Raw genomic sequence first — 13,990 nt, 5'->3', positions numbered from 1 at the left:
ACCTAGGGGCAACATCGCCACCAAGTGTTCTTCCACTTAACCCATAACATAACTTCAATTTAAATGTTTACAATTTCGATGGACGGGTGACAAAGAGAGAGCACACATGATGATGATTATTTGAGAACATTTGAAAATTGGTTCTTGAAAATTGTTCTGGGCTTGATAAGCTAAAGAATTAAAATAAAAGACAAGGTAGAATGTAAACAATAATCTTTGCTATAACCAAGGTAATTTAATAAATAATCTCAAAATAATTACAAAGAAGACACTGTAATATCTAGATCTGAAATGTCAACGTTTATATTTATCTCATTTTTTAACAAAAAGGGATCAACTCGTAGTTAGGAAAACAACGAAGATATAATTGTTAACTGTTCCAACCAAAATAATTATTACAAATCGATTGTATCGAAAACCAGTAGGTATGTAATCAAAATGAAGGAGTCGTCTAAAATCAAAATACTACTTTGAACTCTGGGCGTAACAGCCGTCTGAGCTCAGAAGGATGTCTTATCTGTAGCAGATAGACAAACAAAAAAAAACAAAGGGGATACTGAATATCAATCAATAATCAATAAAATAGTTGTAACTGTATAAGAATCGTCAAATAGCGGAGCAAATCAATATTGCGATAGTAATGGTTCGACGCTAGGGTGCTACTATACTAAAACCGTAATTAACACTGAACAAAGATCAATAATTCGAATAAATTAACACTAGCAAAAGCAAAATTTTGATTGACAACGAATCGTCCGTACAAATCGTACAAATGCACAGGTAATTAAATATCTTTGTATAACAAATCGGAAGGATACAATGTAAGCAAACTAACATGAATGAATCTTCGTCAAAAAAATAAAATTATCAACAACTAATGTATTCGTCAACAATTATTAACAAATGCTGCCTATTGTATGGATACAGGTTTATCTAAAAGTTTGCCTTAAATGACATACGGTTAGACCACCCTTTGTCAATTCCAAATCTAAAAATACTACGTATTTACGTCCCGAATAGCCATAAGAACGAATTAAAGCAAACAATCTATTTTTATATCGTAAACGTGAACCATTATATTTCTCTTACTGGGACATCTTCACGACACCATAAATACTACTCGCACATACATTACGCCCTCCTCAAGCCGCAACTCAAACCCCTTTTATCTGTAAGCTATCGTGGGCGTCGAAAAAATCGATTCGTTCAGTATTCTGGACGGTGTCGATTCTAAACCACATAGAAATGATCTTATTTGACAGACGGATACAATCTGTTGATCCGAAAAAAGAATGTGTTCACGGTAATCCGTGCTCTGGTTCTTAACATCGAAAGCGCCTTTCTAAATGAGGCCGCATCTGTAGGTGGGTTTATCCGATTTCGTAAAGAATCCCAAGTTATTAAATTCCGAAATCGTATATATGACATTTGAAAATGGTCGCGCGAAAAGCGTAACTTTTAGAGTTTTCCTCGCGAATGTGCATGTCGCGAGGACGTTAGATTTAAACGTATTTCCGACAAGAATTGTTTTTGAAAAGCAATTTGCAACACAATTTAGGAAATGGGCTTAATTATATGTTTTGCAAATGACTCGCAGATATACTTTCGCTTGGTCCCTTTTACTTTCCGGCGCTTTCGGTTCATGGGAATACAGTTTGTGTAAGGCACCGAAATGAATTTAGAAAATGGAATTTGATGTAAAGAACTAACACGCTTTTGGGTTTATAATTTGTATTACTCTCTGTCTGTCCGTCTATCTGAGATTCGTGTGCTTTAAAAATTGGTACGTTCTTAAGGATATAAGAAAGGTCGTTGTTGTTTTAGAGCTACTTAATCTCATGGGGCCAAAAAGTTAAAGCCCAAAAACGATATCAAGGATTGTTCTGTACTCTGTTGAATCGGATTTTTTTCATATCGATTGAAAGGAAGGTCTAAGTTAGTTACATTTTACATGATGTGAATTTCGTTTGGCAATCCAAACAGAACTTCCCTAAAATGATGATTAAATTTTCATTGGTTAAAGTTGATCGGTGATCAGGAAAATGTCTTACTCACTAATCAAAATTGATTGAATTAAATAAATAATAAATAAATTTATGTGTCAAATCCTACTAAAAACACAAATTTTACCCTATTCCCCGATTAATAAAAATTACTTCAGGTTTTTTTCTCTATAGATGAAGGTCAAAATCATAAAATTAATTAATACATTGTTCGTTAAATACGGAAAAAGATAACTGCAAAGGGTTGCCGTTACTATCTCGACAGCTATAATGAGAAGTATTTAAGAACTTTCTCACATAATAGTTGTCCACCAAACGTAGTTCCCTTCATGAACTGTGTGCAAGTAAAGCTCAAAATTTACGCCCATATTACTGCGNTTTAATGAAGAAAGTTAATTAAAAATACATTTGAAGCAATAAAAAAGCACCACTGATGCCCTAACTGAAGAATTATCACTTGGAAATATTTGTACACGTTTAAAGGGGGGGTGTGATACTTTTTGGATAGATTCTCAGTTAAGAAAATTAGTTAAATATGCATTTGAAGCAATAAACGTGCAAAAGTATCGTGCACTAACTGAAGGATTGTCACTTGTGAATTCTTGTGCAAGCTTAGGGGTGGGTTTCACACCTTTGGATAACTTTTTAAAGAAGAAAGGTGGTTAAAAATTCATTTGAAGCTATAAACATGCACCTTATGGTGCATTAACTGAAGGATTATCATTTGTGAATTTTTGTACAGATTGATCGATGGACGTGACTCTTTTTGGGTAACTTTTTAATGAAGAAAGTTAATTAAAAATACATTTGAAGCAATAAAAAAGCACTAATGATGCCCTAACTGAAAAATTATGACTTGGGAATATTTGTACACGTTTAAGGGTGGGTGTGATACTTTTTGGATAGATTCTCAGTTAAAAAAATTAGTTAAACATGCATTTGAAGCAATAAACGTGCAAGTACCGTGCACTAACTGAAGGATTGTCACTTGTGAATTCTTGTGTCTTGTGCTTAAGGGTGGATGTGGCTCTTTTTGCATAACTTTTTAATGAAGAAAGTTAATTAAAAATAAATTTGTAGCAATAAAAAAAGCACTAATGATGCACCAAATGTAAGTTTATCACTTGTGAATATTTGTACGCGTTTAGGGGTGGGTGTGACACCATTTGGATAAATTTGTAGTAAAAAAAATTAGTTCATAATGCATTTGAAGCAATAAACATGCATTAACTGAAGGATTATCACTTGAAATTATATGCACGGGCTTAGAGGTGGGTGTGGCGCTTTTTGAATAACTTTTTAATAAGAAAGTTAATTAAAAATTCGTTTGAAGCAATAAACATGCACTTATGGTGCACTAACTGCACGATTATTACATGTGAATTGTTGTACAAGCTGATGGGCGGGTATGACTCCTTTTAGATAACTTTTAATGAAGAAATAAGTTAAGTAAAAATGCATATGAAGCAAGAAAAATGCACTTGTGGTGCACAATGTGACTTGTGTATTATTGTAGTCTTAGGGGTGGGTGTACAAAATGTTCTTATTTTACATTGTGAAATCCATTGGAGAACACAAAAAAGATTTGTATTTTGGAAACTGAGAACTGTCAAGGATTTCTGAGCACCCTAGGCGTCGCCCGCAGCCGGAACTGCTATCGTGACTTACCCTACATTTACAGTTGGTAACTCTGGGAAAAAAAACTACGAGCAGAGCCACCTAACTTTCAAATCCAAACGGGGGATGTAGCGTTAGGGTAGAAAATCCGAACGCTCCCAAGCGAATCTTACACAAGTGTAAAATATCGGTCGGGGATTATCTTTAATCCCCACAACTCGGGTACTTCACTTGACCGTTTGCGAAATGATAATGTTTATTGTAGATTCTTAAGCTATTTATATAACAGACAATTTATGTTGTAAAGGGGTGCACTTGCTAAACATGTTGGAAAACAAAAATAATTTAAAAACCTATTTGACATATTTTTGGTTTTTTTTCCCTTTTTAGTTTCAAATTTGTTAGTTTCTCTGTTTTTTCTAGATTCACTTTGTGATTTTTGAGGTAGCTGTTTATACAAATTTTAGAACTTTTATTAGTTTTCTATCACTATTGTTTTTTGGAATCAGTATTCTATGTACTACTTGCTTTCACTTATTCTCAATATTCTCTTATTCTCAATATTATGTTGTTTGTTATTTGATTCTGTATTGTTCTCTAGATATTTCTTCAAGTTCTGTCACTTTTTTCAATTTTGATTTTTCTTTTTGGTTCCGTAGCTTGTTTTTTTCAGCTAAATGCCACATTTTAAAGCGTCCATCAAAGTATGATCTATTTATTTAAATAAGAAGTTAATAATGGTTCTATTTACTAATTAAAAGGAACTTGCACGTCGTAGTGATACAGGAAATACAATAGAACTTTGTACTTTCCTATTTTTCTCGACCCTAAAGAACTACCAGTGGTTACGAAACAATGCTGATGTTATGAAATTTTGTTATACTTTATTAGAGTTCGACAATCCAGCAATCTCATCGAACTTTAGAATTCAATTATTTAATAACGGTCCATCGAGGAATAATTTACCTCAAGCCCTATTCCTTTATTTTTGGGTTTTCTAGTGCAGCACAAACTAATTGTTACTGTTATTACACGGATCCTGGTTTAGAGCGCCCTATTTTCCCATTTTCTTTGTAGATCGCCCACAGCGGTCGCGGTTTTGTTCGCAAACGCTCGCTGAAAATAAACGATACCCTCGCAATTGTAAAAGGACGAACTTCCATTGCGCCAATGTTAATCGCCTTATGTAACAACATTCATTACGCGAGATGTGCCCGGCAATATAATGATTTACAGGGTGTTTATTTCCTTTTGCAGAGAATGGGGACCGTTCACGGGGAGGAGCTGCCCTACGTCTTCGGTGCGCCGCTAATCGACGGCTTTAGCCACTTTCCAAGGAACTATACGAAATTTGAGTTATCACTTGCGGAAGCTGTTATTATCTACATCGCTAATTTCGCACGGACTGGGTAAGTGGACAAGTTCGGAAACTTTAGGTGACAATATGTTTAGTTACGGTGCAGCAATAAAGTTCTCTCGTTATTATTAGCGGGTCGGTTCAACTTCTTGGTCAACTTTACAGTTGATTGGCTTTACAATGGCGTCATAAGGTATTAAGAATCGATCGCTGATTGTGAAGTTTGAATCATTACGCAAAGTTTCGATATTCAAGTTTATGGTGGTTGTAAAACTGAAGGTGCGGTAAAGGTAAATTAGAAGTTGCGCACTTAAAATTAATGCTTTAGGAACAATAACTAAATTACATTGTTTTGCTTTTGATATTAATTTATAATGGGCTGTTTAGCGAGTAATTATATATGGTTAACTTCATTTGCCGCTTTCAATGGAAAAGTTTCATAAAAGTATACAGGCCAATGCCAGCAAACATGCTATAAGACTGCATGTTCATATTTTTTAGAAGTTTTAGATGTTTGAAGTAATGAGAGAAAAATGTGTACTCGAAGTAAGCGAAGCAAAATTGAGTAGTGCTTCTGCGCTAAATTCTCAATCAACGCAAATAAGCAAGTTTAATAATACAAAATCAAGCAATAACATAATGCTAATCATAAATTATGGTACGTTTGCGCTGGAAATTTTGAGAAATTGCCAAATAGGGCGGAGATGGTTTAACTTGGCAGAACATCCAATTTGCGTTGGCATTGTTCATTTACACGGTTCAAGAAATCTCGATTCATAGAGGACTTGAATAAATTTACTTTATGCTAATCCCCCCCGTGCATTTCAATACTGCCACTATTACTCGATACTAAATTATTGATTCTAAACTGCCGAAGATTATCAATATTCACACTTAGTTCAATACGTAATTTGATATTCATTACGCTGTCAGCCTGCCAAATGCTCGAATAAAATAGTTGTACTATACGGAATTATGGAATTTCATTAGCGATGTGATTTGCAAGTGAATTACAGGATTCATGCATTTGATATTGTTACTGTGTATGTAGATTTGCTGAAAAATGATAGTTTCGTCATACGTTTCAGTTTTCAATTAAAGTTTGATTGGAATCAATTGGATAATCACGGATGAAGTTCGAATAGTATGTAAATAGGAATTTCAGTTTAACCGTTTTTAATATGCTTTTGCTTTTTTACCACTTTAAAGTTCGAAATCAGCGTTGAGCACTTAATCCGATAATTTATCGATCGACGTTTTCAGTTTGGTGAAATGAAATGAAAAATGAGATTAATTGTAGACATTTTTTTTGCAAAATGGGGTGATAATTTAGTCCTTAGTTCACCAATTTCGTGCGTGTTTTTCCTCTTACATTAATGTAGTACTAATTATTGATGAATAAAATACAATCTTACTCCTTTACCTCCTTAATCGTGCAAAAAAAAACTATCGGACAAATTTCCTGTAAAATAGAACTTATCTTGTAACTTTTTTGTACTCACTGAGTGTGCTTTTTAATTCATTATATCAAAGCTTGCGGCATCTTTTAAGTTACTTCATATTAATATTAAAGCCGAAAACCTACAAAATTAGGATTGGAGACATTGCAGGTTATCAAGACCAAATTGATTGGTTGAGAAAACTTGAGCTTTGCCCTTTTGCAATGCACGACCCAAACTCAAACAACGGTAAAACCAATATTTGTGTCAAAGCTCAAAATATGGAAACAACACGTTAATTATTGAAAGCAGACATGAAATTTCATGCAACCTGTGCACACAATTATATTATAAACTTGCTGTTTGTTTGTTTGCCGGGGGCACAGTTTGAATGGCCTAATTGCGCGGACGGAATAGCACTACGTCAACGAAAGCAGTCGTATGACCAAAAAAATGGCAAGAATATCTGTGGCGGATAATCCTTGAATAATTATTTGGAATATATTAGCCAAATTTATGCTTATTCAATGACTAATTTCCATATTACCTAATCCGCAAATTTTAATTTTTACACTAAACAACCTCAAAAATTGCATTCCATCAGCGTCATTCCATTTATTTACTGCGAGAATTTTCTCATCACAAAATGTTTTTCTTTATTCCTTCAAAATGTCCTCATATTTTCGTCTTATTTCACCAATTTCCTTTCATTAACAAGGGATTGTCTAAATTACTATGGACTGCTCCCATTCATTTTTGTTATTGCAATAACTGTTGCTTTCTATAGTGATGAATTCGAACGAAACAAACGGGCGCATTATTGACGTAATTAAGTATCACATTGATCTACCCCTTGGAATCTTCTGAATATAATTTGATGCACGAGAATTTAAAAAGAATCGGGTTCGTTAAGACGTGGTCATCATAAACAATTTTTTTTACGAAGGGATCAAATACACATGAGCCATTCGATATGAAATCGACGAAGGCGGTATGATTTTAAGTTTGAATAAAATAAATTAAGAGTAACACCTGCTTTATAATAATCCAGCCCAACAACCCAAATAACACAAGAACGTACATGGCAAATAATACACAGTACGTAGGTACAGCAATGGACTTGGACGTACATTTCACGTACACTTACGGTTCAGGGATGTACATTTCACGTACATGGTACGTTACTTTTGCACTACTTTGTGCATGCTAGGTACTTTGCCGTACGTACATTAGACTGACTGTTAGGTATGTCTAATGTACTTACCTTTGTTCACGTACATAATAAGTACGGTAAAGTACGTACTAGCACGTACAGAGCAGTGCGAAAATAACGTACCACGTGCGTAAAATGTACGTCCATGTTAGTTATAGAGTTATAATCTATGATCGTACACAAATGTACATACATAAGACGTACAAATTTGTCTCTTGGACGTACCTACGTACCTTGGACAATGTGTGCTATATGGGACCATTGCAGCAGTGTTCACCTGCTACAATAAATGTAACTAGATCCAGACACAACCACAAAATTTTCTAGCAGCAAGAATTTCTAGAATCTACGGTAGGTTTGAGATTAATTGCTCAAAAGTGTGTGTTTGGAGAGGGCGAGGGAGGGATTCCATGAATCGAAAGGTATGATTTCGAATTTCTGATGCTTTTTCAAACAGTTCTCTATTTGTAGAAAAGTCTCGAGGAAAATTATCTTCAAATCTCTTTGGCTTTGATATCAACTTGTGATCCTAAATGCTCTCTTTTTAAATTACAGAAATCCGAACGATCACAGCAAACAAGAATCGGGACTGGCCGCGTCAAGGGAGAAGAATCGGTTTCGATCAATCGTCTGGGATGAGTACGACGCGGTGCATCAGAAATACTTGGAAATTGGTAAGTATCCAGTAAATTTCCCACAAGCCTTTAGGTTGTCATGAGCCGCTTTTGGGATTATTTTTAATTTTTTAAGGATAGTTTTAGAGTAATTTCCAGTAAATATTTATGTTGCGATAACAAATTTTACCCAAAATCATCATGCAACCTTCATTTTCATGCCTGCCTTATATCAGGAAATGTTAGTTTCCATGACCAGCCGCCTATCACTTTACCGGCCGCACCTGCCACATTGGTAATGTCTGTAATCCTACTCCTATCATCACTGACAGATTGACATTAAGCAAAAGTTCTATATGAAAATTGAAATAATATATTAAAAAAGACGGCGTTGTGTAAAATTTAATACAAAACTCGTCAGTAAAATGTCTACTTGACTCGGAAACTAAAGTACTCGGCCCCAAACAATGATTCATCTTTAAGATAATAATAGATAGTACAGAATAATGTCCATGGCCCAAATCCCATCCAGGATTGTTGTTTGGGCACATTAAATTAGTTTTGGAAGGAGGGCCTGTGGTACCTATCAGTTACAGCAATTTTAGTGTCAAAGTCTAAGTTGTTAAATTGACATTTTAATTAAGCCGCTCTTTAAGCGTGAAGGTAGATAAAGTGAAACTGATGATTATGCATTTTTAATTTTATTAAAATCTGTGATCCTTATTTCAAATGGGACGCGAAGCACCATATAAAATGACGTTCAGAACATATGGTAATGCTGTTTCTATGGAAACGTCCGCGATGGTAGATCCTAAGCTTGCTATGTTTGTCGCCTAAATTAAATTTAGAATTGTGAGAAGCGTTTTACAATGATTTATTTGATAGCACGTATGTTAAAATGTCATTCTAATAGGTTTAATTGAGTAGGCTAAGCCGCCCTTTAACCGTAAGGGTAGATAAAGTGAAACAGATGATTGCGCATTCTAAAGACATCTACCTATTCTTATTATTAATAATAATAATGTATATTTAGATATGGCACACGTCAAATTAGCATATGTAGATATCGATAATTTGGACTACAGCAAAAAATTAAACTTAATCTAAACAGTATTAACAACACGACTTAGAAATTCATTATAATCATAAAACGCATTTTGGGTCGTGTAATGTATGGTTACTTTTCTAATTATCTTCTGTGGTAGTACATTACAGAGCTCAATTTAGGATCAACCACTAAGCTGAGATATGGGACTGCCGAAGGGTTATCAAACTCATCGCTTTTTTTGGAAAAACAACATGTTTGTAGTTTTGTTCGTATTTAAAAGTAATTCATTCGCAGCAAACCATTAAAATGCTTTCATCTGAACTAACTTTCAATTTTATGGTGGCGATGGCATCAATAACAACTGAACCTTCCAAGAGTTTATCATGGGGGAGGAGAGAGGGCAGGGGTTGAGGTTGTTCACACGCTATTGTTTTCCCAACCATCTTTCAAAGCGATTTCACATGTTTTTTGAGATTGTTTCTTCCTGGGCACTTCACAATTTTTACAATCTTCTTAAAGAATATTTTGAAATTATCTAGATCCTTGGGACCTCTTAGAACCTTTGTATTTGGGACCCTCCGTATATTTAGTATTAGAATTTTTAGGCTTTTGAGATCATGCAATTTTTGTAAAATTTGGAATCTCCGGGAGATTTGCAAACCTTATAAACTTGGTGTCTTTGCAACCTTTGGCGTCCTTAGAATTTTTGGAATCCTTTCAGGGTTTCCCGTATCGTTTTTGAAATTTTTAGATTCTATTCGGAATTTTTTGATTATTATATTGATAAAATATTTGAGAGAGCCTTCAGAACCGTTAAAACCTTGAGGAGCCTTATTGTTCTTAATAACGGGCTTTTAATAATTGTTGTGATGATGGTTGAATGACAACATAACAAAATTGTGATGACACCGCCAAATATATCAGTGTTTAGACATTTACAAAACTAACAGGAATACTATTTATAACGTATTTCTACAAAATTCTCTGTAAATTCGGAATTATCTGATCTCCGTTTTGCAGTTGACCTCAAAATGTTAGTTACACGATGGTACCTTTATGGCGTTCTTCTAGAATGCCATTTTATCTTGCTTTCCAGTTATTGTGGTTTACGCATAGATTTCGACTAGTACTGTTGTGAAATGTATGGATAATAGCATTGATCTTGAGGACTGCAGATCAGATACGCAACCAAATTTTCTGTTTAGTACAGTTTTTTCCGGATTCTGACTTCAAATAAGCATTTATTTTCAGCTCAGCACGTAGGGTGCTAACCGCGGGGCTATTAGTAATACCAAATTAAGGGTTGAGACAAGGGTAGCTCGATTTGGTTGTTACAAAACACAAAAATCAATCAACATTGTATAAAAATTTAATGGCGCGAATAATACGTTTAGATATAAAAAATAGGAACACTATCTGCCTTAAAACTAAGGATCGTTTGGACAGCAAACACCAGCGAATCTAAAACACAGTGTTAGACATAAAAGACACTCAAAGCGAAGCTTACTCATTCTTCAAAACGCAAAAGTGGTCTAAAAAGTCCTGGGCTGATGTCAGCAGCAGAGGAGCTTGAGGACATGCGTGCAAAAGCGTGCAGTGTCCTTCCAAATTTGTGAGTGACTTCGAACACTTCACCTCATCGGTAATTGTCTCATTTGCGCCCACTTTGTAAGTACCTAAAGCGTATGGTTAGTGACTGTTTGTACGAAAAGAAATGTACCATTTGCCGTCTTAATTAGATCGTCATGTAAAATTTCGTTCAGCCACGGGAAGGTTGTCAAGGGGCTTTCGTCTCCGCTTTCAGGGATTGTGGTAGTCCGTACCGGTTCACTTTCCTCCCAAACTTCATCGTCGTAGCTACCAAACCTGTTAGAATACGGTACAGCGGACAACGCTAGCATCGGTCGACCCGCCTTGGAGAGGCTGGCGTAGTTTCCACTAACTAAAAACCCGTCTGTTACACGACAATCAATGTAAAGGTCACTTACTTCTTAAACCTATACTTCCGTCTTCGTCGAAGTCTGCATAAGGTTTTGCTTCTTGAGCGTTTACAGTGTCGGTATGGTTCGGCTTTACGACCACCAGAGAGCTGACAGAGGTGACAAAGGAGTATTTCAAAGCCAAATCGAGAGCTTTCTTTTTAATTTCTTCTGGCACTTCTGATATTTCCTTCTGCTCCAGTAACTGCTTGATCTTCAAGTAAGCCCATAGTCTTTCTACGTTTGAGACTGATCTCGTTACAGTCGGTTTGAGGGATATCTCGCCGTTAATTCCAAAACCGTCAACAATAGGAGTTAGGAGATCGGTTCCTACAACACCACCATCAGTTTGCTTATCAAGTAAGCATGTTAACTTACCACACCAACCGGCAACAACAATTTCCCTTCCTCCGAAATGTATAGGGAAATCCGTGGTGGTCAGGCTCGTGACAGACTCCTCGTACTTGAAAGTGACCCCTGATAGTAAAGGAGACGAAATCTCTCGGTAAAAGTGTTGGAGTTGGAGTGAAGCGTCCGAGGCCTCGTAGATTTGTCTGGAGAAGCCTTTGTTGCGAAGCGCGAAGTTTTGGAGGAAATCCTTGTCGGCACCATCGCCAAATGCAAGCGCGAAAATTGGTGCCCTGCGTGGCCCCGAATTGAGCTCGCTAATCTACAAGGTGGGGGTTAGTCGGGTAGTTTACAGTCGAAGGTGTTACTTTTGAAATAATTTCGCTGGTGCTCTTATCTGTTGGTTCTCCGTCAGTCAAAAATATCACCATTGGCTGTCGCTTGAGGCTATCATTCTGTTTTCGACCCATTTCGACTAGGTGCAAGGCCACCTCCAGCGCGCCAAACATTCCAGTTGACCCGTCGGAAACTAACTTTGCAACCGCTGCCTTGGCTTTCTTAATGTTGTCCGCGTTAGCCGGATAAGCGGGTGGAAAATCTACCTCCTAAAAAAATAATGCAGTAAAACCGTTGTGAGTTTAATGAGGCTTACCTCTAATTTTACTTCAGGCGTAGCATCGTGGAGGTAGTAGTCGTTAGTGCGAGGGTACCAAACGCTCGAGTTATCGTCGTTTAGGTCCCAGACCTTCGTGTTGCTGTTAAACTCGACCAAGTTGAGCGAATCGTGTTCGTTTAGCTGGCCCAAAATCTTGTCCATCGCCTCCCTCAATTGCTCGATTTTCTGTCCCCACATGCTACCGCTAGTGTCCAAGACAAAGACTACCTGTTTGGGTAGGGGCTTTAGATCGGATGGGGCGAAGAAGTGCACGAAGTAGCCGTCTTGAATTAGCACTTCGCCACCTTTAGGATCCCGTTCAACATCGTACTGGACAACGAACTGGCCTGCTAATCCTTTTTCAACATCGCTTCCGAAAACGTGCGCCAATTCCTTTTGTCTTTCAATGTTGGGGGCGAAACGCACAATGGCTGAGGTATCGTTGACGATTTCTATATCGGCTCTTGGGTCAAGTTCGGACTTTTCTGCGCCGATTTCATTTCCGGAGCGTAGTGGAGGCGCCTTGAGGTCAAGTATTTTTCTGCTTTCGGAGATGACAACCTGTAAACCGTAGGGTTAGCGTTTTTGTGTGGAATTTTGATGCACTTACTTCAACGCTTAGGTCTTTGACCGGCTGTCCTGGATGGATATTTATGATTTGCTCGTAGCGACTGTCTTGTCGTTCCAAAAGCTGTTCGTAGGTTAGGTAAAATGAAGCTTTTGCTTCAGCTTCGACGTTCAATGACACGCTAAATGTATTGGAATCACGTGCGCTAACTGCAACGTGGGCCGCTCCAATGCCGCTCATTACGGCCTGTAAGTACTTGTTGTATTTACAAAATTTCATTTGCGATATTCACCTCGTCGTAAATTCGTTTGGCTTCCTCCTTCTCTTTCACGTAGGCTGTATAGTTCTTACCGGCGATTTCCATGACAAACCCTGAGATAAACGCCTGTTCTGGCAGAACCACCGAGAAAACGGCCTCCTGCGCCTTGCTTCCATAATTTCTGACTCGACTGGTGATGGTGGTGTTAGCAAAACGGTTCCTAATATCTGACCTTATCCGCATTTGGTATATCTGGGGGACTGCTGGTATCGCATGAGCTTTGCCCTAGAAATTTTGTTGACATTCACTCACTTTAAGGACAATGTGTCAGTACCTCCTTATCTCCTCGTGATCCAGAAGAAGGCGCCGTTGAACTCACAACCAAAGTCTGATCATCATTCAATGGAGCACAAATAATAGGCACAACCAAAAGGAGGCCCCATAATAGAAACGCACCGAAACTCATTGTGGCGTTCAAGGCAGCACAAACACTTTCTTGAATGGCCGACACGACAATGATGTTAATGTTGTTTAATTGATAGTACTTAAATATTCGACCCGTTCGGAAAATTCACATTATCTGTGGTAATTCCCAGACAATATCGCTATAAGCGCACGCAAATATATCGGTACTGGCTCTTCGTCGTCATACAATTTTTACTCTCGACTGGTTTTTTAATGAAATTACTGCCGTAGAAGGTCGACGATGTTTAGATTATATACTCGAATTAATTAAAACTATCTTTACACTCCTTGACCCCACGGATTAGTAATGGAAGTTTCGTAACAAACTGGGTTGGCGTCGTTGAAAGTGAGGTTGAACCAAAATCTTAATTTCGCATATCACCGTGGCAGAATTCGTTCTGAATTATGTTTTAATTGGAATTTCC

General features: G+C 37.1%; 2 protein-coding genes across 2 annotated transcripts in view; one reads left to right on the top strand and one right to left on the bottom strand.

Moving 5' to 3' along the window:
- The first annotated feature begins 4,883 nt into the window (after positions 1–4,883).
- Positions 4,884–13,990, top strand: part of LOC116170542 (neuroligin-1-like) — a 34,623-nt gene continuing 25,516 nt past the window's right edge. The window contains exons 1-2 of the mRNA XM_031487005.1: positions 4,884–5,029; positions 8,185–8,303. The gene's annotated coding sequence lies outside the window, so the exon portion shown is untranslated. The remainder of the gene's footprint in view (positions 5,030–8,184; positions 8,304–13,990) is intronic.
- On the bottom strand, positions 10,643–13,973 carry LOC116170538 (inter-alpha-trypsin inhibitor heavy chain H4-like). The gene is made up of 10 exons (XM_031487002.1): positions 13,435–13,973; positions 13,134–13,385; positions 12,884–13,087; positions 12,271–12,834; positions 11,987–12,223; positions 11,649–11,940; positions 11,280–11,600; positions 11,012–11,233; positions 10,799–10,967; positions 10,643–10,752 (listed from the first exon to the last, which is right to left on the bottom strand). The coding sequence occupies exons 1-10, from the start codon at positions 13,564–13,566 to the stop codon at positions 10,719–10,721; spliced, it is 2,427 nt and encodes an 808-aa protein (XP_031342862.1). The 5' UTR covers positions 13,567–13,973; the 3' UTR covers positions 10,643–10,718.

The sequence above is a fragment of the Photinus pyralis genome, unplaced genomic scaffold, assembly GCF_008802855.1.
Source record: "Photinus pyralis isolate 1611_PpyrPB1 unplaced genomic scaffold, Ppyr1.3 Ppyr1.4_LG5, whole genome shotgun sequence".
Classification (NCBI taxonomy): Eukaryota; Metazoa; Arthropoda; class Insecta; order Coleoptera; family Lampyridae; genus Photinus; species Photinus pyralis.
This window is presented reverse-complemented; position numbering and strand designations above follow the sequence as displayed.